General features: G+C 41.8%; 1 protein-coding gene across 4 annotated transcripts in view; it reads left to right on the forward strand.

The window, feature by feature from the left end:
* The window catches only part of LOC115364326 (protein kinase C and casein kinase substrate in neurons protein 3), a 28726-nt gene extending 4605 nt beyond the window's left edge, over positions 1 to 24121 (forward strand). Inside the window, exons 1-10 of one of the 4 annotated variants that reach the window (XM_030058837.1) lie at positions 487 to 942; positions 6088 to 6146; positions 13765 to 13921; positions 14802 to 15037; positions 15887 to 16042; positions 16973 to 17148; positions 18790 to 18910; positions 21516 to 21586; positions 21702 to 21781; positions 23791 to 24121. In XM_030058837.1, the coding sequence (XP_029914697.1) occupies positions 6096 to 6146; positions 13765 to 13921; positions 14802 to 15037; positions 15887 to 16042; positions 16973 to 17148; positions 18790 to 18910; positions 21516 to 21586; positions 21702 to 21781; positions 23791 to 23900 (1158 nt within the window). In that variant the 5' untranslated portion in view covers positions 487 to 942; positions 6088 to 6095 and the 3' untranslated portion in view covers positions 23901 to 24121. Of the gene's footprint in view, positions 1 to 486; positions 943 to 1303; positions 1325 to 4669; positions 4751 to 6087; positions 6147 to 13764; positions 13922 to 14801; positions 15038 to 15886; positions 16043 to 16972; positions 17149 to 18789; positions 18911 to 21515; positions 21587 to 21701; positions 21782 to 23790 lie in introns of those variants that run through there. The other 3 variants (XM_030058840.1, XM_030058838.1, XM_030058839.1) reach the window with 3 other exon arrangements.
* Positions 24122 to 27037: the final 2916 nt, after the last annotated feature.

A 27037-nucleotide genomic window follows, 5' to 3' on the forward strand; every position in this document is an offset into this window, starting at 1 on the left:
TCTACATGGCATGTCCTGGCAAGGCACAGCGCACAAGTATAGCATAGCACCGGGCATTATGTCACCGACAGCGTGTTCATGTTTTGTGCAGAGGCCCCCTGACTTCAAAGAATCTCAGTGCTGCACACACACACACACACACACACACACACTGCAGCGGATGTATCCCCCAGCTGTGGTGGATCTTCCAGACTTCCCTAGGGGAGCGTTGAGCTGGAGGAGCAGGGGGGTCGGGGTGTAAAGCCGGAGTTTCCCTTATCTGCTCTGTATTCTTCAGTTTGGTGCTTCTTTGTAAATGGCAAAACCCCCCCATTGTTAAATAGGGCCTTTTAACACAAACACACACACACACACACACTCATGCAATCACTGAGAGAGAAAAGCGTGGGTGAGTCAGACAGGCGGACACACACTAGAAACCACAACACTTCATTAACACGGCACTGGGAGAGGTAGAGCGAGAAAGAAAGAGGGAGAGAGAGAGAAAGAGAAAGAAAGAGAGAGAGAGAAAGAGAGAGAGAGAGCTCGTTACTGGCTGGTGATGAAGTACAAAGCGAGGATAAGTTTCCTGCAGCTGTTTTAAAGAGAGAGAGAGAGAGAGAGAGGGTGTGAGGGACGGAGAGAGAGAGGGAGAGGGAGAGAGAGAGAGAGAGGGAGGGAGGGAGAGAAAAGCCAACTCATCTGACACAAACAGTGGGCCAAAGAAAGGGGAAGAGCAGGAGCGGCACCGGGGCTGCAGAGGACGAGTGGAAAATCAAAGTGGGAGAGGGAGGACTTGGAGCGGCGTGAAGGGAGGAAAAAAAGGAGAAGCAGAGAGTCAGCAGCACAAGGACTGGGAAAGAGGGGAAGAAAAAAAATAAGTAAAAAAAAAAAAACAGAAAAAAAAAAACAAAAGTGTGTGGCTGGAGGAGAAACGGGGGTCGAAGCAGCGGCGAGCGAGAGGTAAGACGCTGCAACCATTCCTGCTCCATGTCTTCATTTGTTACCATATATTTCCCCTATGGTGTGTGTGTGTGTGTGTGTGTTGAGTTATGTGTGACAGATGAAACGGGGACAGGGGGGAGGAGTGTGTGTGTGTGTGTGTGTGTGTGTCAGCCAGACTGGGTGCAGGCTATAGAGGTGAAAGAGTTGGTTATAACTTGAATGAACTTCAGTTTAACTCAGTTTTCTCACAGGATCCACCAGAGGATATCTTTATTTATTTATTTATTTATTTATTTATTTTTATTTAATAATTTGGGGAATACACACCTTTTGTCCGATCTGCTCAAAGATTATGAAATTTGAAAGATATAAGGTGGAATCAGGTCTGTGCCGGTAGCTGGTGAGTTTCACAGTGAATCCTCTGTCTTCAAAGATCACAATTGATATTTTACTGGTTGCTTTCAGCATTGGTTGCTCATTGAAAGCGATTAAGTAGGAAATACAGGGAGAAACCAGTTTAACTCTGAATGTTTCAGTGTTTGATCCGAGTAAGAGCGGGCGGGGAAGTAAAAAAAAAACCAAAAAAAACGAGCTTCAGCTTCACTTTTGGTTCGTTTTTTGGGAGCCTCACACTGATGTCGCCTCATGCACTGAAGTCTGGGTGGGTGCAAAAACTCCTGAGCCACCAGAGGACTGATCTAACTTGACTTAAGCTGATTATAAAGAGCATGAAATCACATTTAGGGAGGCCTCTAATGAAATCAAATCCGAGCAAGTAGATTGGAAGATATACAGTGGACTTTGTGCTGTATTTATAGGATAAATCCTGGTGTACGGTTGCCGCTGCGTCGATATAAATAGGTTGTTTTGCAGTGCTGCTCGCTCGCTGAGAGTCAATAAGTTGGGGTTTAAACCCGGTGAAACTTACAGTGATGCCTCAGATTATTATTTGATATTTGGGAGGGATCGCAGTGCTCCCTCATCGCTGGGGACAGGCAGCCAGAAGGGGACAGGAAGCCGAGGTCAAAGGTTAAAAAGGAAGCGATTCATTATCCCCCCGACCCCCTGGAGATCTTGGGGTTGTGTAATTTTACCGTCCCGTCTCTGCAGGACACAGCAGAGATGGGACTGTGGGAGATTCGTGCAGGGCCAAGCGTCACATTTTGCCCTCGGAGGAGCATGTGACGCCCCGTGAACATCAGGACGAGGAGGGAAATCACTGAATCTGATTGTGCGCCTGACAGAGCCGGCCGCCGAGATCCTGAGCATCTGACACAGCACACGGAAAAAAAAAAAACACACTGTTAAATATACTTTCTGTCTTTTTTTAACAATTCAAAGATTGTTTGTAAGTAAATAACACCACATCAGTGCAACATAACATTAAAAACTCATGAATGATTAATGATTAAAGGACAGGGTTTGCATTTTTCAACCAAGGCCGTGTTTTTGAAATTAACGTCAACCATCAGCAGATTTCCAATGTAATTTTTCCACGTTGAAAATTTTAAACAAACACTCCGACGTTTTGTGCAGAATACCCCTTTTTTCCGACTTACCCAGACTGAGACAAGATGTTTGATGTCATTTTCACCTCTGTATATCCAGTGGTTTGTCTCCCATGGGTAGCATTTTGGGCTAGCTTAGCATAAAGACTTGAAGTCTATGGGAGTCGTTAGCCTGGCTAAACCTTACAGCAACTCTGAAGCTGTTTTATTTACATTTACATACAAATACACATGATAGGTATTTATATTTAAATACACATGATGCATTGCTGTCAGAGTTGCCGCAAGGTTTATTTATTCACTTTGACAGAGCTAGGCTAATGACTCCCATTGACTTCAAGTCTTTATGCTAAGCTAAGCTAAGCTAGAGGTGAAAATGGTCTCGAACAAACGGGGTATTTTACCCAAAATGTTTGAGTATTCCTTTAAGAAACTTAGGTCTGTTACGAAGAAAGGCTTGTGATACCTGCATGTTTTCTTCAACAACATAATAATTTCCACGAACAAGCTCTTGTTTTGATTTGTGAACAAACCAAGTGTTACCGTTACAGTTGGAGGCTACGATAACGTTAGCTCTGAGTGGAGTTTCACTTTAATGCGGCTTCTGTCACCAACAGACCCACAAAATACCAGAAACAGGTCGACACCATGGCATCCAATTTATCATAGCAGCACCTGTGATGTTGACAGATATATTTATTTTACAAACCATCAAACTTGCGTCGGCTGACAACCTTATTTTCTGCAAAAATCGAAAACCTTAAAGGGGGAGAAAAGCTTCTGAAGTCTGTCCATGGAACCTACGGTGCGAAATATCGAGATATTCGGTCAAAAATATCATCAAATAACATAAATAAAACTTGTTAGAAAGCACTGTTGGCAGTGTTTCCTTGGGTGGACAGTTTCAAGACACGTGTGACTGTGCCGTGCAGTTTCCTGTTTCTAAAAAGGACGTTTTTTAATGGTTTTTGAGGTTGGAAATGGAGGTTTATGTCGAAGGCACTAAAGCTAGCAGCGAGGTTGTACTGTCACAGTTAAGTAAATGATGGGTATCAACGTTTTAATACGGCCTCGGCAAGGGCGCGGGAAGGGTGGTGCTGAGGGTGCTGCAGCACCCCCTGCTGAGGAGGGGTGGAATAAATGTCAAATTAATTTTACCACATTTCAAAGTCATTTTCTTTTGAAAATGACTTGATTGTGGCAGTCACTTAAGGTGTGGACAGGGGGAGAAAGTAAAACGTGTATTAATCTACTGCACCTAATGCAAGGAAAACGAAAAACATGTAAAACGCGTGCAGAGGGGCAATCACACCGAGACACATCAGGCGGCACCATCAGTCGGTATCAGGCGAACCGGCCGCGGCACCGGCCAGCATGAGGCAGCTCACCTGTCAGATCCGGCAGACCTGACCGGGTGGGCGCGGTGCCGGATGATGCCGCGGCGGGCTCGCCTGATGCCGACTGATGGTGCCGCGGCATGTGCGGGTCAATACGGTAGTCTAGAAAACTAGTGATTTTTTTTTCTCGTGCGCCCCCAAGTAGATTGCGCCTTGGGCAGTTGCACTGCCCATAGCAGAAACCGTCCCTGCTGCTGAGTCTGCCAGCACAGCGGGATACTGCTGCAACTCTCTCTCACTTGTTTGCGCTGCGCTCGCACAGCTGGTTGTCTGTCACTGAAAGTTTAGCCTCCAAATCAGTGGTGTAGTCTACGTGATACGCAGGTATACGGCGTATACCCACTAGAAAAGGTCCCGCATTTCCGTATAACCACTTAAAAATGCGCAAAGATACGTATGAGTATGTTTTTTTGACATAACGTTCACTTTCTCCTTCATAAAGTCGCCTTCTCTGTGTTACGAAGCGCCTCTTTTTGACCATTTTTCGGGGGACACTACAGCTGGAGCTAACGTTAACGTTTCAGAAAGGGAGCCTGTGTGTGTGTGCGCGCGCAGGTGCACCCCCCTCCCCACCCACCCACCCCATACGCAGCACCCCCTGGCAAAAAGTAGTTCCCGCGCGCATGGGCCTCGGGCTGGAACATTGACCTTATCCTTTAAGAAAACGTCTCTTGCTGTGATAAAATCTGCAGCGTGGTTTCGTCTAGAGGCCCGTCTCGTCTCCAGAGGTGGATCATGTTTGTATGTTGGGTGTGAGGGCTCGCTGCATGTGAGCTCCTCTCTGCTGCTGATTTAAGAGCATGTGGACGTGCACATGTACGTGTTCCCTTTCTTGCCCGACTTTTTTTTTTTTTAAACAAGGAAAAAAGAAGGAAGACAAATCCACTGGCGCGGAGGAAAAGACAGTGAGAGCGATAGGATGTGGGTGACCTTTACCCCCTGTTTATTTTAGGCCAGCTCAAGTTTCAGAGCTGGGAAACGCCGAGAAGGAAGGGGGGGGTGGCGGGGGGCTCATCGCCTCTGAGAGCCGGCCTTGTTTTACTGTCCACATTTACTTTACCGAGCCGGCCTTCCAACATGAAATCCAATTTGGTAACGAGTTTACAGAAGACGCAACGTGAAACAACAGCAGGGATTATATAACGTCCTCCCTGACGTGCTGCACAGCTGCTGGCTGCCCGCTGCATTCCCTAACGACATGGCACAAATCGATCACAAATCAATTAGACGAGCGGGTCGCAAACATTTTTTAAGTCACAAACCCTGAAACAGACATACAACAGGAGCCACAGACCCCCGTTTTGATATGATTTCTTTTCCCTCGGTGATTCCCGTACAGGAAGGTTTATGTTGTTGATGTGTTTATTATTGACTCCACTGTCTGTAGGGAGATAACAGGGGTGAGAGTAAAACCCACACTCAGCAAATAGAGCACATAATTGCACCTGTAGGGGTACAGCAGCTCGTCACTGGGGCAGCACAGCTTTTGTGCCCCAGTGGCTGCACCTTATAGAGACCAGTCCTGCTCCTATTAGCTACAACATTGACTGGATAATTGAATTACCTATTTTTCATATTCACAAATCTACAAAAGGCTACTTAACCAAGTTAAAATCTACTTTAAATTAATGTTTTACCTAAATTAGGCATTTATTTAGTGAGTATTTATGTATACAATCAATTAATCAATCAAGAGGGAACCACATTTTAATTTCATTATACAACCTGTTGTATAATGACCAATAAACTTCCTTGTATCCTTGTATCCTTGTATCCTTGTATACATACCTGAACATTTAGAGTAAATAGTGCATATATCTGTATATTTTACTGCTTTTGGACACACATGCACCTTTTTGGCTCTGAAAAAGATTCACAAAAAGTGAGTACATTTGAGTGGATTGTACTTTTAGGGACAGGAATAGACATTTCTATTTCTTTCTATTTCTTTTCTTTTCTTTTTCTTTTTTTTTTTTTTACTTTATTTTCTCAACACAGTGCAATGTTGAGAGAGCTGTAAAAGTCGCCAGAATCCTCTGGTGCTCGATCTTACACATTCTCTACTCGGGACAGTCTCTAGGGAATTAAAAAGAGCTGAAACGAAAGCAGCCCTCATTTTGGACTCCCTTGAACCTCCTCAAGGATTCACGTTGGGAACCCGGGAAACAGAAAACAGCGGAGGATAAATGTTACCGAGGTCACTGCACAGTTTTTAGGGAAGAGTCTGAGTCTAATCACGTGTCCCTTTTCTCTCTCAGAGACGAGGATGTCAACGGAAAATGGCTCTGAGGACGCCAACCATCGTAGCTTCTGGATGGTAAGATTGTATGTTTTGTGTGTGTGTGTGTGTGTGTGTGTGTGTTCAGCAGTCTTTCTCTGTGTGCCCGTTTGTCTTGCTTTGCTTTTCCCTTGGTCTCGATAACCACTATCGTTGTTTAGGCTGTACATCAGTGAAAATAAGGTCACACTGTCATATTTAAATGTGAATTACAACCCAATTCACGTGAACTCATGAGCCTGTGTGTGACTGAGACACTGTTATAGCTGTAAGGGCCTTCCTTTGCCATTTGTCTCTTCAGCAAGAGGATTTGAACTTTGCAGTATCTTCAATTAAAGAACTACATCACGTTTAAAAATTGCAGCTCGTTGTTTAATAGCTGTTTTATAGCTTCTTCTTTTTGGGTCCGGTTTCCTTATGTTGCTTTTTTACCAGTGCACACACACAGCCACAGGACTTTCTTTTTCAAATTATTATTATCTATTTATTTGTATATTTATTTATTTTTTGTTTCCTGTGTGGTAACTTCCTATAGAGTGTTTTTGGCCATTTGGGATTGTACTCTTAATGATAATCACAATAGCGCTCAACACAGAGTCTCTGACATTATGTTGTTACTCGGTTCTCAATATTTTCCTCTTTGTTTCCGAAAAGTCACATTTTTCTGCCGGTTTGATGTGTCAAACGGCACTAAATACTGCGGCACCCACCAGCCTCATGGGCCATAGCTGTTGTGAAGACGCCAGCGAGTTGTGAAATCATCTTCAGTATTGTATTATGTTGTTTTCCAGATTGGGAACAAAGCATTGCGCCATGCAGTGGTTGCCGAAATGATCCGAGCGTGTCTGTGTGAAGTCGACTCAAAGCTGCGTAGCTCATCTTCTTCAGCGGCGTGGGTGACAGAGTTTGCCTGCGCTGGTGATTGGCTGTTTCTCGAGGCGAGGCTCTGTGGGAACTGTTTTAGACTTATTGCCTAAAACGTTTAGGTCCAGTCTTGCACCTTTGGCTTTTTTTTTTTGAATGAGCTTGAATTATTTAAATGCACTCGTTATCTGTTTGTGGTGATGATTCCACTGAGGTTGCTGGAAATGCTCAAAAGGACATGCATAGTGACATAGTGCAATGGAAAATGCACTATGCACTTTGTAGCTCTGCAGCACTTTTCCTAAGGGGTTTCATTCAGCCTCGGCAGAGTTATAGATTGAGCCACACAGAAAACATTTTTTTTACAGCGTTCACTTCATTAGGTATCCGATTGTCTGTCTTGGAGACTGTGGACCTCCGGGGTCACGTCTCTGGGTATCTGGGACAGGGTTTTCTCATATTCACTGGCCTCCACCTCCACGTCACAGCTTTGTTGGAGCTGCCTGATGTCATGCGGAGTTGAGAGAGGGGGGGAAGGTTTCAGCATGTTTCTGCCTTTGTGAACAGAAATAATGATTTACTGTCAGCTCCTGAACAAAGATGGTGGTGAAGATAAAACTTCAAAAGGAAAAAAAAAAAAAAAAGTTGAGAACAAAAGGGGATGAGAGCAAGATAAAACCAAGATCACAGCATCCAGGCAATTGAATTCCAGTTCTACTAATTCAGGTGATAATCAATTAGCCTACAAGGAAAGAAGAATATCTATTGAAATCAAAAGAGTGGGTTAAAAATCCTGGAAATTGGTGCGCTTCAAAGTTTTATGTAATGCATTTCACTTCAAAAAGTAACTATACATGCTCACTTTCTACCTATTTATGTATCTATCATTCATCAACTATCTATCTATCATTGAGCTTGATGGACACAAGGCTTGTATTTGGTGTATTCAAATGATACTGCAGGAGGACAACTTAACAAACATGAAAAAAAAAGAGAAATTTAACAAAATAGTTTGCCCTTTTGAGAGAGTCAGTTTTGGCTTTTGGTGAGCCACGTGTCTCAATCGGCATCTAACTATTGTGTTTATAGCATAAAGTTCATTTAGTCAAGTTAGTCCCAATTTTCTTTTCCTAGAAACACTTGGCCATGAAAGCCGCATCGCGACTCGAAATCACGTAAATGATAGAGCAAAGTGTAAAATCGAAATACACTCGAAAACCACATGAAAGAGAGGACAAATTAGAAAGTTCTGTGTTCGCACTTCAAAAGAGGCGAGTCTAATGTGAAACAAGTGGGTTTACGGGACGCAAACGTGTTTAAATGTTGATAAAACAAAACAGTATCCTGTGTCAGACTCAACGGGGAGCTGTACACACTTCTGACATTCGGTACGCTCGACTGTCTAATTTGAGTGAACTACCACTTTAATGCTGGCTTTGTCTCCAGCTGGCCTGATAGTGCCTGCCCCAGTTTCATCTCTCTCCCCCCTGTAATTTTGGCAGGCTCCTGTTGTGTTGGATGTGTTTCCAGGCCAGTTCCTGTCTGTGTCACCCTGCTGCCCGCCTCACGGCCTGTCTGTCATTATCCTGCACACTCGGGCTCGTCTGCTTCGTGTTTGCAGACTCGTCACCACCTCAAGGTGCTTTCAATTACACCGGCGTGCACGAGTCACTCCGACACAGGAAGCACGCAGGCCGACGCTCGGTCCCGTGTCTGATCTCACACCGATCTGACCGGATCACCTCCGCTGCACCGTCAGGCGCCAGCATCACTTGTTGTGGCTTCACTCAGGTCCTCTGAGCAGTTCTCCTGGCCGGTTCCAGCTTTAAAATGAAAAGCGACGGAGCCTTCAGACTCCCTGTGAGACCGGGAAATTAGATTTTATAAAGATGCACTTTCTTTTTGCTTTTACATCTGAGGCACTTTGGGATTGAAGAAAATGATGCTAAATAAGTAAAGTTTACTGACTACTACTCTACTGATACTACCACTACTGATATTATTATTACCACTACAACTAATACTGATATTATTATTATGTACTACTACTACTAGTAGCAGTACTACAATTACTCCTGATACTGCCACTCCTAGTACTCATATTAACACTACTACTATATATTACACTAGTACTACTATATACTGCTACTAGAACTATATACAAGTAGTAGTAGTGGCACTAGTATTGATACTACTACTACTGACACTGCTTCTACAACCACTACTAGAACTATTACTACTACTACTACTATTACAACTTTTACCAGTTCAACTACTACTGATGTTACTACTGCTACTGATACTAATAGTACTCGACATACTTTTACTGCTACTACTACTACTACCACTACTACTACTGCTGCTACTGCTACTATTGTAGTATTAATCCTTATTATTGATACTACTACTACTCCCAATACTACTACTACTACAACTGCTACCAATACTACTGCTACTAATAATAGTAGCAATAGTATTGGTACAACTACTACTACTTCTACTGCTACTAGTATTAATGCTAATACTACCACTGCTGTGACTACTATTAAAACTATAACTGGTATAAACTACCACTGCTACTCATAGTTCTCCTGATACTAGCACTGATACTTTTAATGTATGTTTTATTTATGCTTTATTTTGTAAGATTCCAGTAAGATCCCTCTGAGATACAAGATCTCTTCTTTCAGGGAGTCAGCATAAATAAATAAATAAATAATACTTTCATATGATAGAAGACAAAACAGTGCATAAAAGCAGCACAAGGGAAACAGCAAAGGCATGCAGGCTGTAGCAGCCATATCCAAAAACACAGCTCACCTCAAGTCAAGGAAATTATGTAAAACAACGACATGTTTCCCTCACAGCCGTTTGTGAAAGACCTTCAGAAAATATTCAAAGAAGGAAGTACTTGTAAGGCGCTGATACTCTGCGGCTCGCTCCATGCCCAAGCTGCGTAAAAGATGAAGCTCCCTGGGAACATTTAGCAGAATCCACTCAGTGGATCTTGTGCTGTCGTCGCTTGTGTGAAAGGATCAAAGGCTTGTGATATAAGCAGGTAGTTTACCGAACAACGCCGTGGCGATAAAGAGCATCACATGTATTATTTCTCCTCCGGTATAGAGAGGATCATCCTAAAGATTCATATCAAAAGCAGTGGTGAGCTGCAGCATTACTGCTAGCACGAGTCGTATTAATGCTTAGTATTGATACCACCACTACTCCTGATAGTACTGTTACACTTACTGCTGATATTATCACTCCTATTGTTACCACTAGTATTAGCATTGATACTACTACTACCACTGCTACTGCTACTAGTACTAACATTACTACTACTGACTTTACTGAAACTACTACTGCTGCTAACAGTACTCCTGATACTATTACTGATGCTCCCACCACTACTACTATTATTAATGATGATACTACTAATGCATAATAAAGTGTTAATATGTACAAACACATACATATTACTCGGTTGCCATGGGTTTTAGAAGCACAGCTGCTATCGGTCTGTCATCACAAGCTAATGACAGTCATAATCACAATAACTGTGTATCGCATTTGTAAAGCAGAGTTCACAAAGTGCTGCACAACCGAGGCGAACAGATTACACGCAGAAACTGTTTCCCAAAGCAGGGACAGCGGCAAAAACAAAGGCCCAGTCATTTTGGGGGTGGGGGCAGGGTGGGACGGGGGCGGGGGGCTACATGTGGCTCCCAGGACTTCCTCTGTGTATCGCCCTATACAACAATCTTCACTCATAGTCTGGATATGGTCAATTAATATGGTGATTTTTTTTTTTTGCTGAGGGTCATAGCCATTTTCTTTGAAGTTTGTGATTGGCTGCTGGGAGAGTTTCTCTTGTAGTGGATTTACATCTGCCTCTGAGATTGGCCAACTGGGTCTGTGCAGCGTTTCTGTTGGCCTCGGGCTGGATTCCTCAGCTGTTTCTGTTTAACTCTCCGACGAGGGAAGAGAGTCAGTGTGAAAACCACAACAGAGAGAGAGAGAAAGAGAAAAGACAGAGAGGGAGGGAGAGAGAGAGGGAGAAAGATAGCTGGCCGACTGGTGTAAATTATTTTAATCCTTCCTGATAAAAAGCCCTTGGAAAGAACGCCTCCAATATTTGAGTTAGTGAGAGAGCTCTGATTTGCTGTGACAGCCTTTTCTAACAACTGACACTGTAAAAATACATAACATGGTTGTATACTTTAACGCAAACTTTTATGTGTAGGGTAACTTAAAGAGACTTAGAAGAATGTGGTGACGATGTGAAATAAAAGCCACGGAATGAAAAAGAAGAACATTCCCTTTCAACTGTGAAAGTAAAAGGACAAAAAAAAAAAAAAAAAAACTCCTTACAATGGGAAATGCATTAGAGCTAAGTGCTTCAAAGATGCACCGAAAGACAAAATATGACTTGGTTACATTAAACTCTCAACTGAGACACACACACACATGCACATCACACATAAACACCCACACTGGTTTGCAGCGTGTTAAAAGTGCCAGTCCTTCTGTGTGTGACTACAGACAGAGGCACAGAGAGAGAGAGAGAGAGAGAGAGAGAGAGAAAGCGAAAAAGAAAGTAGGAGTGTGTGGTGAGTCGGAGCTGGTGGCGACTGCCAGGAAAATTGCGGGGAGATTTCCAGATTCCACATCCACAAACAAAACACTTGCTCCAGATATGTTATTACACTCAGCGCTTCGCCTCTGCTGCCCTCTTGCCCTCCCCTCTCCGTCTGGCTTTTTATGGCCCGGCCTTGGCCTCGTGTCCGCCGACCACACCCCGAGCTGCCGCCATTACGGCTCACCGCAGGGACGCTTAATGCCATTAAAGTGGCACCTCGGACACGTGGGGGCCGACCTGGGGCGATAACAGTGGTGACGCGGGTGTTTTAGCTGCAGGGGACGATGTTACACAACAGGCCACTCGCAGCTGACCAGAGCAAATGCTGGTTGTGTGCTTCAGTAGCAGTCGCAGCATGTGTGTGTGGCTGTGCTCTATATGTGTGTGTGTGTGTGTGTGTGTGTGTGTGTGTCTGTGTGTTTTGTTTGATTATGTATTATGAGCCGTATTCATTCGTTTTAGCATGACAGTCATGACACAGTGGAAAAAGGACTAAAACATCGTATTTACACAGATGTACTGTTGGCCTGCTGGCATTTTACTCATGTACTGGTGTACTGGGTAAAATACTGGTGTCAAAATCTACTTAAAGTAAGAAGGTGATTTAACCCCTTGCACTCTGATTCTCCCTTAATTTTTTTCTTAACCCTATGAAACCCAGAGGCCCAGGGACAGGGTTTTGTTTGTTTGTTTGTTTGTTTTCGCTGTGTTTCATTTAACCCTCTGGACAACATTCCCTTTATTTCTCTTAAAAATATATATATAAAAAATAAAAATCATTACATTGGCCTATGAAGATGCAGCTGACCTCTGTCTGAACAATAATAATGACATAAAACTAAAGAAAAAGTTTAACTAACTAACTAAATAAATAAAGTAATAAATAAGGTAATGTAAGGTCTACCATAAGTAAAATAAATGTCAAAGAAAGTAAAAATGAAATGATAAAAGATATATAAATTTTTTAATAAATTATATCAATAATAAAATTCAAATAATATTTGAAATAAAAATTTAAAAGTATTTTTCAAAAAATTGACAGACTGCTTTCTGGAAAAAATCTCTTCCTAAGCCAGAGTTAAAAAAAAAATAAATAAATAAAATAAAACATTATTGAGAGAAATAAAGGGTATTTCATTTTGGTTCCAGAGGGTTAGATTGAAAAAGCCCGTCCCTGCTGGCTCAAGGTTTCAGAGTGTAAGTAGTTTCAAAATTTAAAATAAATAAATTAATAAATAAATAAATACACAAATTGTATGTCAATGTCACAAACGTCCTCTGTATCTGTCGACTGCATCACTTGATTGAAGCTCCATCACACTCATACTGATGAAATATTCAAAGCCAAGATGCCACTGTTTTCTGGCTGCACCTTGACATCAAACAAAAAATATCCAGATGTTTTGTGTATCATTTTATACACATTTCCCTGAAATTCAGCAGGACACGTTTGGCGTCTTTGGGATCTTTGGGAAAAATTTCAAATAAAATAGAATAAAATTTTAAATAAATTTCTGCGGGCCTGAACAGAGCTCGGCCACACAGCGTGCATTTGTCATGACGAAACCACCAAAGGGACCAGCAGGAAATGTGCTCAGGGTTCCTGAGTTATTTTTTTGGAAAAGACATCAGTGTTACATGTGATCTTTTCCAAGGCTGAGAGCACAGAGTTCAAACTGGATTCTTTTACCTGGAAAAATGAGAAGTGACTAAATAAAGGTGACAAACAAAGAAAAGGCACATCGCTCTTTGATTCTCTGCTGACTGCCTGAAGAGCCAGCAACATTTGTACTCTGAAATGGATTTGATTTAATATGAAGTGACGTACAGTAGCTACTTTAGTGGATCGATGGTTCATGGATAATATGTCTAATTTAGTTTATGGGTTAAATGCCTCAGAGGCTTTTCCAGGCTGCCAGGAACAAACACAGAGGCAACACTGAAAAAACAATGGCTTAAATACAAAAAAAAAAAAAAAAAAAAATCAGTATAAGTTGAAAGGTTTTGAACTATGGGACACATTATCAGCATTATCAGCGAGCTCAATCTAAAAATATTAGTGTTGTTATCAGCCTTGAAAAGCCCTGCCTGTTCTTCACCCCTGTTTATCTCACATGCTCAGTGGATCTGTCTCTCTCTCTCTGTGTGTCCCGGCAGCCTGGGAACTATCAGCGCACGGTGAAGCGGACAGAAGATGCCTTCCAGGCCTGTAACGACATCGTGGCCTGTTTCCAAGAGAGGGCTCGCGTGGAGCGGCAGTACGCCCAGCAGCTCAGCGAGTGGAGCAACAAGTGGAAGCCTCTGGTGGACTCCAGTGAGTACTGCAGCCAAGTGGGTCACACCCACTGCACCACCCATCCATCTGCCACACAACAGAGAGATAAGATAAGATAAGATAAGATGAGGGAAGATAAGTTAGGACAAGACAAGACAAGATAAGACAAGATAAGATAAGATGAGATAAGGGAAGGGAAGGGAAGGGAAAATAAGATAGAACAAGACAAGACAAGATAAGATGAGATAAGAGAAGGGAAAATAAGGCAAGACAAGACAAGACAAGATAAGATAAGATAAGATAAGATAAGATAATGGAAGGGAAGATAAGCTAGGACAAGATAAGATAAGATGAGATAAGGAAAGGGAAGATAAGGAAACATAAAATAAGATAAGATAACAAGAGGGAAGATAAGGTAAGGGAAGATAAGATAAGACAGGATAAGGTAAGGTAAGACAAGACAAGACAAAATAAGATAAGATGAGGGAAGATAAGACAAGGCAAGACAAGGTAAGCTAAGCTAAGATAAGCTAAGATAAGATAACATGTAGGCATAATCCAACTTGTGAATGGGGCGAAAAATAAACTACAGCACACGGAGCAAACTGAGACAAAGAAAAAAATAAATGAAAAAATAAATAAAAAATGATACAATTAAAAAAAACATAAAAACTTATCAAAAAAGAAAAATAAACATCATACAAAAGTATAAAAGTATAAAATCAATATCACATATATGCAACATAAAATAAGTGATTATAGGAACATATCAACCTACATGCCATTTTTTAATTGATTTATGTGCTGTTATAAATTTGGGTTTCTTATCTCTCCCTATAATGTGCTAATAATCAATAATCAATGTGGAGGTCTATGATAATATGCAGAATGAGCATGGCACCTGCCCGTCCTCCCTCAGGTCCTCTGTACGGCTCCCTCCTGAAGGCCTGGCAGTGTTTCCTGTCCTCGGCTGACCGGCTGGCCTCCCTGCACGCCACCATCTGTCGCTCCCTGGTGTCGGAGGACGGCGACCAGGTCAGGACCTGGCAGAAGGACTCCTTCCACAAGAAGCTGTTCGGAGGCTTCAAGGAGTCCCAGGACATCGACACTGGTTTCGCACGCGCTCAGAAGCCCTGGGCCAAACGTCTGAAAAAGGTTTGAAAGACGTCCGCTCTCGCTAAACTGCCGAAAAGCTGCTTCTTTGACTCATCCAGCAGTCGTGTTTATTCAAACTGCCTCGCCTGCAGGTTACAGCTAAAATGATTTTAGGCCTGACAAACCCTCCTCTCTGACCTGGACAGTCAAGTGGCTCATTGCTTTCATCGCTTATGTTCATGTTCCAAATAACAGTTTTCATAAATGCAAAGTTAATGGTGCACAGGCAAATTTTTAGGGCAAAATTTGCCAGCAGTGTGAGCGACTGGGCAACGGGCAATATTAACTCACAGATCTGACAGCTGGAAATAACAGACGCTGCTGCCATCACTGACAATTTGGTGTCATTTTTTGTAATTATTTAATCATTTTATAACGTTTATCCACTGCACTTTAATAATATGTGTATTATGTAGTGAATAATAAAGAATAATCTTTTCCTCTGGCTCCAAACAGCTGGCTTGGTAGATTAAATGTATAAAAAGAGAGCTATTATTTCCTTCCTGTCCTTCATTATTTAAGAACAATTATCCCTGTAGGATTCAACATCAACACATCAACACATTATCAGAAACTGGCTCCTACATTAAAGTCTGGGAGACAGGTCTATTTTTCCCGACTCTGATGTTGAAACGTTGCCAGTAAAGCTCAAACTTGGCTACATCTCCAACTTCAAATTGCTTTCACAGAGAAAACATTTGCAGCAAAAATTGATGGCAGATTTTGCCCGAAACATTTGCCCGTGCATCACCAGCGTCAGGTGTGCACCTGCGGAAAGCAAAGGAAGAGTGTCTCCTGTGTGTGTGTGCTGGACGGCTGAGGTGACCGTGTGCTTTGGCTGATCTGCAGCTGGACAAAGCCAGGAGGGCGTACCACAAGGTGAGCCGCAAGGAGCAGCTGGCCCGGGAGCGAGAGGCGCACGCTCAGGGGAACCCGGACATCGCCATCGAGAAACAGAGGAAGATCCAGGAGGAGAGGGAGCTGGCCCAGCAGGAGGCCGAGAAGGTGAGCAGACCATCGGCTTCTCCTCTGTGCATCAGATCCATCCCATAATAATCAGTCCGTTTGCCACGTGCAGCATCTCAGCCAGCAGTGATGAGATCTGATCACACCTGGTTAGGGATTCATCTCTCAACATTACATCATATTGGACCTAGAGGGCGCTATAACGTCAGGTCATAGTATTTTGACTGATTGTCCCAGAGGACATGTTGCCTTGTTTTGCCTTGATTTTATACCTTAATACCTTTTTTTGACCGTGTTTTCAGTTTATACTTTGTCTAATGTTGTGTGTCTGTAACTTTAATGTTTAAGATTTGCCATGATGCTGCTTTCATGACCTGGACTGCCTTAAAAAAGACATTAATCACAACTTATTATGTTTTAAATACTGGCTAATGCATATTTAATTAGTAAAAATAAAAATAATTGAGCAAATGTATGCATATGTATTGTTATTATTGTTTAACAATTTTATTTCGAGTTCAGTTTCAATTCCGCTTTCTCACTCCACAGTGTTATAGTCTTTTAGTTTTACTTTTTCCACATAATCCAGTGTCTGTTTTTGTAGTTGTCCTTTCATTTAGCACCAATTTATTGCAGAAAATTAAAGAAAAAGACTTTGCAGTTAGGAAATATATAATTCGTTTTGTTGTTTGTTTGTTTTTTGCATGACTTTACATAAGGGCAATTTGAATTAGCTGCGGGAGTAAATTACGAGTCTTGACACTAAGAAATGAATCTTTATTTTACCTTTCTTTTTTTACTTATTTTTGAAACCAGGCAGTATGCCGCTTCAATTCAGCTTTAGTTCATTCAGCTTTGTTTTATTTTTGTTTTGGTTCCAGTAAGTGATGATAACCTTGTGTGTATGAACGTGTACGAGTGTGTGAAAGTGTGACCATAATGTGGGTGTGTGTGTGTGCTCCCGCCCAGGTCCGTGCCCGCTATGAGAAGGTCCTGGAGGAGGTGAGCCGCTACGCTCCTCGCTACATGGAGGAGATGGAGTCCATCTTTGACCAATCGCAGGAGGAGGAGCGCAAGAGGATCAGCTTCCTCAAACAGGCCTTCCTCTCCATCCACAGACACCTGGACGTCACCAACAACGAGAGGTGCGCTGTGTGTGTGTGTGTGTGTGTGTGTGAACAGGAGGAAAAAAGGCCAGTATGAGACTGCCTGTTTGTTAGGAGTAGAGTTTGAAGACCAACACCAATATATACTTGGATTAAAACTGTTAACAACTGATACATTTTTTTTTTCTGATATTTGACATCCTTTAAACACATTCATGCAAAATTATTTCAAAAATCACTTCACTTTTTTTTGCTGAATTTCATTTTTAGCTGAATGGAAAAACCATTGAGACAATATTCAGACACGTGGAAAACCAAAACCCAGGATAGTGAATAACAATAGTGACAATAATAATAATGAATACATACTGTACTTGTGTTAAATGTATTCATGTATTCATCACACTGAACCTGAATGATTTTGCCTGGCTAATATCCAGCCCTGAAAACCCAGTATTGCCCCCATATGTCGCGATAATTTTAATTTGGAGTGCCTTATGCTGGTAATAATCTGTTTGATGTGTTTCCCACTTACACTGAGGAGAAAAAAATTCATAAATTCATGGAATTACTTCAACACCTAAACTGTTCTCGCTGCTGACTTGATGCAGATCGATGTCTGCAACTTTGAAATTAGTTTTTTTTTTTTTTTTTTTTTTTACTCCTGCTTTCCTTGGCTTGAGTTCAGCTGGTTGGTTTGAACTAACTTTGGCAAAATCAATAATTTGAGTTGATTTAGCCTCAATTATAAAGGCATTAAAATTAAAAGCCAAATATGAGATCATTTTAGTTCCTCAGTGACTCTCTCATTTCTCTCTAATAATGGATATAATGGCCATGCAGCAACTTAATCACTTTATTAAGTCTGCAGGCGCCACAGGGACCGGTGAGGTAGAGGAGATCAATTATATGCTCTCTTGATCGCTTTATTTATTTATTTATTTTGACAAAACTTCACTTACAATACATCGGAATCATTCAAAAACAACAATAATAATGAGCTTGTTAGAGGCATAGATAATGGCTTGTTTGTTTTTCTTTTTTTATTTACAATATAATCATCAGAGAAACATCAGAAAATCTAATCGATTTATTATCACATCATTATGGGCACAGTTGGCCCAGAAAGCATTTAGCCCCTAATGTTTTTCTTTTTGCAAAACTGTATATTAGTATATCACAATTAGATTGTAATTATCAGGCATTCATGGCGTGCTATTATGCTGAATTAATCCACCACTTAAAAGAAAAAAAAAAAAAAAAGAAGAAAATATGCACCATAAATGGGAAAAAAAGATGGTGTTGCAGTAATCTGTAGTTTTGTTCTTTTCTTGCAAATTTTAATTTCAACAATAATATTATAGTTATCAATCAATCAATCCAAAAAAAAAAAAAAAAGCTATACTTTTGCTCTTATCCTGCCCTAAACATCAGGTTGTGGTGGAGTTGGACATAAAATACCATTTTCCTCACTGATAAGAAATGGCAGAAAAATAATGGGAGCACTTTGATTTCAAAGATGAGAAGATGATCTCACTGATGATTTTTTATTTTTTTTTAAATTAGAGATGTGCAACAGAAAATGTAACTGTGAAGTAACAGCATTAACGTTGAAAACGAGTAACTAACAAACGCATCTCTTGTCGCTCTCTCCTCTCGTTCCGTCACACACTCCGTCAGTGTGAAGGCGGTGTACAACGAGCTGCACAACACACTGATGGCCATCAACGAGCAGGAGGACCTGCGCTGGTGGAAGAACACCCACGGGCCCGGCATGCCCACCGACTGGCCCCACTTCCAGGTCTCTCCCTCTCTCTCTCTCTCTCTCTCTCTCTCTCTCTCTATCAGCACGTCAGCACTGATTTTCCAGTATTATGACAATATTCTGACTTTGATGTGGGTCATGTAAACAGCATATTCTGTTTGGATATCCCTAATGTCCCTAAATTCCTAAATGTCACATTTCCAGGTTAAGACATGTGAGATATGCTGTTATTATTTGTGTTTTTGGAGAATTCTTTGGTCGTGTGCATGTGGACGACACGCGGCCTCTGGCCTCTTTAGGGTCAGCTCTGTGCTGTGAACACACCGAGCAGCCAACCGTTTGCAAGGCTGAGGGAGAGAGATGCGTTCACAATGGGGAAAAAAAGCCCACACCTGCTTTTAAACTTTCTGAAAGACTCTGATATCAGCTGGTGTTTGGATATGCACAAATATCACAGCACTGACCTTTCCAGTAAGGTGGTTTAATGAATCAAAAAAGGGAGGCTGTGTTCGCACGATCGTACAAATCGGAGTATGTGCAGCTGCGTGTAAAAGGAAATATTAGCTGAATATTCATTTTCATTAGCCATGTGAACAGCTTGGCAGGAATATTGCGATTCAATATCAGTGGGATTTCGTGCGGTGTGATAGGATGCAATACAATGCCACAGTGTAGGTTTATGTTGGTTCTATTAATGTTACAGCTCTACTATTAGCTGCAAGAAGCATTCCTGTAAATATTGTAAATGAGAATCTGTAAACAACACCTGAAAACTGTTTATAATGCATTTTTGCAGTGAGGTATGATGACACTCTCAGAAAAAAAGCACATAATTGTACATTTAGGGGTTCAGCATTTGTCCCTTTGTGGTTTGTACCTTACAGAGGCCAGTCTGGTTTCTATATTACAGCTACAATATTTACTAGAGCATTGTGTTACCTATTTTTCATATCCACAAATCTAAAAAACTAAGGCTAGTCAACCATAGCCTAGTTAAAATATACCTTAAATTAATATTTTACCTAATTTATTTGTTTATTTATGTATTCATTCATTCATTCATTCATTGTATTCCGGCCAAATAAACACTGTCTCCTGATAATGTGCCTTATAACATCTAGAGTGCATGGTAAATACATGTTCCTTTTACTGCTTGGGAGCACATATGGTTACACATAATCACCTTGAGGTCTAATAATTAGGCCTAGGACAGACGTTTGTGTAGATTACAGGTTGTGGGACAGGAGGGATTCCTGCTGTACCTTTATTTCTGAGGGTGTGTTTCACGTTGAGCGCGCTGTGGCCGTGCAGGGGATGGAAGTGGATGTGCAGGAACATTTCGATGCCCCTTTTCTGAGCCTGGGAGCTGCAGGTGGCGTCGCTCGCTCCCCCGCAGACACTCCATGACGTCTCTGGATGTGCGTCCGGAGATAAGCGGCGGTGCTACCTGTGTGTGTGTGTGTGTGTGTGTGTGTGTGTGTGTGTGTGTTTCACTGCTGCATTGCCAGCTGTGCCCAGATCAGATTACAATCCCAGAAAAAAAAAAAAAAAAAAAAATCAGGATATTATTAAGGTTGTTGCACCAGAGGGAGCAATACACCACCTCACCAGCTCACACTCTCTCTCTCTGTCTCTCTCTCTCTCTCTCTCTGTGCATTCAAAGCTGCCACATATCGACAAGCCTTTCCTCTGGCTGTTGTGGTCCTGCTCTCAAAGTAGTGACATAATCACCCAGATTTTAAATCCTAAATATCAAGCATGTGTGAAAATGATTGGGACGGGCCTGATGAGTCAGGGGGTGTAACACTGGATCTGCAAATCCCTCACATTACCAGCTAATCTGCCCCGAAAATCAGGATTCCTCCGACTGTCAGGAGGGTTGAATTCGGGGTTAAACGGTGCGAAACCCCTGCAGTCTGAGCCTTACGGAAAACAGCAAAGTTTCCTATATATTCCTAATTATTAAACCAAAAGTTATACACTGGTGTTGTGTGCATGTGTGGCGTTGTGATGTAAACATCTTTGAGGATGAAATGAAGATGGAATAAACGCTTCTTTCTTTGAGCGAGGGGAGGAGGGGTTGTGTGACCTCATGTGACCCTAAACACACACACACACACACACACACACACTGAGAGAGAGAGAGCAAGAGAGATAGAGATACAGGAGACAAATGCATGCCATGTGAATGTGACAATAACAGCAGTGAGTTGATGCCAAAAATAAACATATCCGGATGTGCAGCATCGATTTGCGTCCTGATTCACCTCCAGTTTTGCGCGGCCGTCTGAATCGATGCGGCCGCGTCTGACACACGGACCGCCCGGCATCATAAACCACGCTGAGTGATGGTGAACAACTGGTGATATCCCAGATAATAGAGTGACCTTTCCGTGTGAGCGCAGAGCACGGCGGTGAATGATCTACCAGAGCAAAGACACCTGTGTGTTCAAAGCAGCGCCGTGTAAATTTAGATTAACAGACGAGCAGAGGTCGGTTAACAGAAAATGAATAATAAATATCAGAGTTTATAGAGCTGTGTCTGTTCCTCCCTCGCTCTCTGCTGGGTGTCTGTCTGGGTGTTCACTTCACGGCTGTTTCTGGGTGAGAGTTTCAGTGAGTTTGTTCTTCATCGTTTCAGGAGTGGACGCCCGAGAAGAAAACCAAAAAAGGGAAGAAAGTCGTGGAGCAGAAAGGAACGATAGAGCGGAGGTGAGGAGAGACGCAGCCGCCTGGTGTTACGTTTTGGTTTGGAGACGTGTGACTGATCATACATCTGTCTCTCTCTCTCTCTCTCTCTCTCTCTCTCTCTGTCTCTCTATCCCAGTGCGATGATTGGTGGAGTCAGAGTAAGAGCTCTCTATGATTATGTTGGCCAGGAGACAGATGAGCTGTCCTTTAAAGCAGGTAAACACACACACACACACACACACACACACACACACACACACACACACACACACACACACACACTGTGCTACAATAGCAAAATCAAATAGTAATAAAAAGGGTGAGGCATGAAAAATAAAAACTCAAACAGTAGATAAAAAGTAAATGAAGGTTTAAGACAAAATGATAAAACAGTAAAATAGTAAAAAAAAAAAAAAAAAAAGAGAGAGAGATGTAAGTAAATACTATTCAAGCTATTGTTATTGTTATTGTTGATTGTTACTGATATTGGTCAACCTTAATTGTATATAATTTTATTTTCATCATCATTACTACCTACTACCAGCTACTAGTATTGTACTACTTGTACTTGTTATTATTAGTACTAGTACTAATATCATCATTGTTACTATCATTATTTCCTGTGAGTCCCACTTTTATTCCCCTATATATATTTTTAGATAGATAGATAGATAGAAATTGGTAAATTCTTGTGCTATAGCAGATTATTCAGACATTGCAAAGCCAAATAAATAAAGTCGCTCAATGCAAAGAATATAAGAACGAAAATGCTTGCATGCACTATAAAAGTAATAAAAATAAAACAAACAAAACAAAACAAAACAAAACAAAACAAAATTAAAAAAAAAAAAATATATATATATATATATATATATATATATATATATATATATATATATATATATATGTATGTAGGTATGGGCGGCACGGTGGTGCAGTGGTTAGCACTGTCGCCTCACAGTGAGAAGGTCCTGGGTTCGATTCCCACCCAAGGTCCTTTCTGTGTGGAGTTTGCATGTTCTCCCCGTGTCTGCGTGGGTTTCCTCCGGGCACTCCGGTTTCCTCCCACCGTCCAAAGACATGCAGGTCAGGTGAATTGGAGAAGCTAAATTGCCCCTAGGTGTGACTGTGTGTGTGAATGTCAGTGTTTGTCTGTCTGCCCTGTGATGGACTGGCGACCTGTCCAGGGTGTTTCACTGCCTTCGCCCTATGTGCGCTGGGATAGGCTCCAGCACCCCCCCGCGACCCTAGTGAGGATAAGCGGTTTAGAAGATGAATGAATGAATGTATGTAGGTATATACATATATATATAAATATATATATATATATATATATATGTAAAATATATACATATATTACATACAAAGTTAGGGATATTTGGCTTTTGGGTGAAATTTATGGAAAATATAAAAAGTTCACGCTACAGTGATATTATATCATGAAAGTAGGGCATTTAAGTAGAAGCATACACTGGTGATTTCCTCATCTCAAACAATTTCTTGAAACAAAAGCCAACAACAGTGGTGGATATACCACAACAAAAAATGTCAGTGTCAATAACTTGTCATGTGCCCTTGAGCATCAATTACAGCTTGACAACGACGTCTCATGCTGTTCACAAGGCGACTTATTGTCTGCTGAGGCATGGCATCCCACTCTTCTTGAAGGGCGGCCCTCAGGACATTGAGGTTCTGGGGTACAGAGCTCCGAGCCTCTACACGGTGACTCAGCTGATCCCATAGGTTTTCTATGGGATTCAGGTCTGGAGAAAGTGCAGGCCACTCCATTTGAGGTACCCCAGTCTCCAGCAGCCGTTCCCTAATGATATGACCTCGATGAGCTGGAGCATCAAACACCTGATGTGAATTTTGCCGTTAAGCTCCTTGTTAGAGAACAGCAACTTGTGCCAAAAGTACTGAAACATTGAACAGTTGGACATGTGCATTCAAATGTTTACAGAAGGTCACATTAAGTTCACCTGTAAAGGTTAGAATGCATTTTAGGTTCATCCTGAAATTTCACCCGAAAGCCGAATATCCCTAACTTTTTGTGAGTAGTGTATATTAAAAAAAAATATATATATATATATGTGCGCGCGTGTGTGTGTGTGTGTGTGTGTGTGTGTGTGTATATGTAAAATTTTAAAATGACTAATACTGATCTATTCAGCTGTTCTCGTTGCGACCGCATGCTGAGTGTCGGTGTGTTTTGTTTGCCCGGACAGGCGAGGAGTTCCTGAAGATCGAGGATGAGGACGATCAGGGCTGGTGCCGGGGGATGAAGGACGAGGGCAGGGAGGGGCTGTACCCGGCCAACTACGTGGAGGTGGTCTAGTGCGTCAAAAAAAAAAAAAAAAAAAAAAAAAAAAAAAGACCCTCGCCGGGAGAAGAAAAGCTCAGTCACGTCCTGCAGTTTGTCTGGATCCTAAACACAACCTGGTCTAGAGTCTGTCAGAAAACACCGAGCAGCTCGCAGCCAAAGATACTGTCTGGGATGAGATGGACCTTTTGGCACAAACACATTAAAGAAAAAAAAAAAAAGAAAAAGAAAAAAAAGAAAAACTAGCCAGGTTGTTTAATCTTTTGAGAGATTTTGACAAAGGTTTAATATATACCGTATGCATAGACCACTCGTCCTGAAGCCATATGATGAACCATGCTTTAAAGTGTAACATAAAAGAGGAGATGATAATATGCTGGAAGGTACACTCACTTTATAATTAACCACTCGGTGCTGAAATTACATGAGACACCTGCTATTTTTTTTTTTTTTTTTTTTTTTAATATATATATATATATATATATATATAAGCTTTTTAATTTTCTGTGCACCTCAACACAAAATGATCACAAAATCCTCACACAACAAGGAAGTGTGATTACAATTCACCGGTAGCAACCAATATATAAACTGTCAGCCCGATAGACAGATTGCTGTATGACTTGCATTTCTCTCCTGTCAGACGAGATAACAGACTGTGGAACAAATAGTTTTCCTGTCCATTTAAGTGTCTGTCTGTGATATCTAATCATCTGTCGCTATATAGCACCTACCATAGACAGCGGCTCTGCCAAAGTAAGGGATCGGCTGCCAGAAATCCCTGGGTGTGCCTCGCCCTCGTCTCAACGCTTTGCCTTTTTTAGTGTGTGTGTGTGTCTGTGTATGTGTGCGTGTGTGTGTGCGTGTGTGTGACAGGGCTGTATGTCTTTATACGTCATGTACGAAATGTACGTTTGCCCTCTGAATCCTTCACGACCTGCCTCTCTTCATTTTGAAATAAAATTTGAAACTTGTTACACAGTTGGAATTGTATTATTGGGATGAAAGGATTGGAACGAATGTGTGTGTGTGTGTGTGAGTGTGTGTGTGTTGGTGTATCTATGTATGTGTGTGTGTGTACATGTGACTCACCATGCCATCATCCTCTGGCTTGAGATGTTAGAGCAGTGCCCCGGAGAACGCCTGCGGACAGCATTATATCAGTGGAGCTGTCAGCTGTCACACACACACACACACACACACACACGTCATTTTTAAGCCCTGTGTCCATGTCAGCGGCGCTGTGTTCAGGTCAATTGCTGCTCTTTATCTTGATGATGCCACCGCGGAGTCAGATGCAGCCTGACATCAACACATGGAAATCAGCCAAGTACACAAATCTACCTCGATGTTCACGTTTAAGCCAGAAGAGGGAAATGGGTCAGGCGGAGTGTGATGAAGCTCGGCAAAGTGTACCGTTACACTCTCATACACACACACACACACACACACACACACATGCACACGCACATGCACACACACACACACAGGGTTTTGCTGTAAATGCGAGCAGACAGGGGGACACATGAATGTCTGCCTCCACAGCAGTAATGGGGATAATGATGTCACCCTGGAAGGAGTTTCTTTCACCTGATGTGCTTACGGCACATCTCGACTGATCCGTAATCACAGAGGGAGTCTTAAAGCCTTAAAACCCTTCCCTGGGATCCCCTTTTTTTTTTTTTTCCTCTGCGCTATCGACAGGTAGCAGCCAAAATCAAGGAAAACCTTCAATAAATGAGGGATGCAAAGTGTTTCAGAGACAGGTGCTTCCACAGAGAGAGAGAATTAACGCATTGAGCTCTGATTTTTTTCCATACTGCACCATGTTACATATATATACTCTCTTTCTGCTGGTTGCAACAGTTCACTGAAGCTGCGTCCTGCTTATACGAAGTGTAATACACTCCTGTGATACATTCCCACTAGCCTCCTGGAAACACTAGCATCAAGCATGCCGAAACGAATTTGTGAGGTGATTAAAAAGAAAGCTTTTTTGCCTTTGCCATCAGGAGGTCATGACAGTGTGGATACCTGACAGAAAATGACACTGAATCCACATTTTTGCCAACATTTGGGCTTTTAAAGGCAGTGGTCTTAAACTTTTGATCAGCTGATGAACTATTTCAGTTTGATGGTTGTTTTGTCTCACTCCCATTTCTTCTTTTTGCATTTTGAAGCTCTACTTAGAACCTTTTTAAGATCCAACAGTGCAAAATGTAAATTCTTGCAATTTCTCAACTGGTCTTAAGATTTTGATCAGGAGTGTATTTGAACCCAAGATGCTGTTGTTTTATAACTGGGCCAAGTATCCCCACCTTAACAAGTCATTTACACTCATCTTCAGTGTTTTCAAATTCTCGTTCTTCTTCAAGTGAAGAACGTCTGCCAGCAGGATGAGAACATGAGCTCATTTCCGCTTCTTTCAAGAATTTTTCTGTAAAAAAGAAAAACAGAAATATGTGTAAATAGGTTGACGCAAGGCAGAATAACACAGATCAGCTCTACGGGATCAAGAAAATGACACTTGATTTGAGAAAATTGTGCAGAAAACAAGTGTGATATGTCATTATACTGGCAGATTTTTTTTTTCACTTGTTAAAATGAAATGAAAAAAGAAAACACAAAAGCAGTTTCATCGCTGAATATGAGTCTCAATGAAACTTGTTCAGATGAATATTCATATCTCGAGTTCTTGTGCATCATTTCACACGCGTTTCCTGCAACTCGGCAGCACGTGTGTGGCGTCTTTTGGCGACGCCGGGACCTTAACGAGAATTGAAACGACACTTCTTTTGGGTTTGAACAAAGGTTTGTGTGTACATGCGCTTTTTTTTTGGCAAGATTAGCCCTCTGGTCAGGATCCTTGTTATTATTAAATGATAATACCACAGAGACTCAAAGCCATCCATGTGTCCTTGGCAGCAGATTCACTCCAGAGCTCGAGCGCACACTCTCTTTTTAAGTGATAATAGGCGACCATAGGGAATGAACAGGCGCTCTAGCCCGGCACACCGATGACTAAACCCCTTCTGACAACTAAAAATATAGTTTGGCGAGTGAAGTAGCGCAAAGACCACAGGCAACGGTCGACTGACGAGTGGAAAAGAAGTTACATGGTCGTGAGTCATCATTCATCTTGTTCTCAACGA

This window comes from Myripristis murdjan, chromosome 8 (genome assembly GCF_902150065.1).
Source record: "Myripristis murdjan chromosome 8, fMyrMur1.1, whole genome shotgun sequence".
Classification (NCBI taxonomy): domain Eukaryota; kingdom Metazoa; phylum Chordata; class Actinopteri; order Holocentriformes; family Holocentridae; genus Myripristis; species Myripristis murdjan.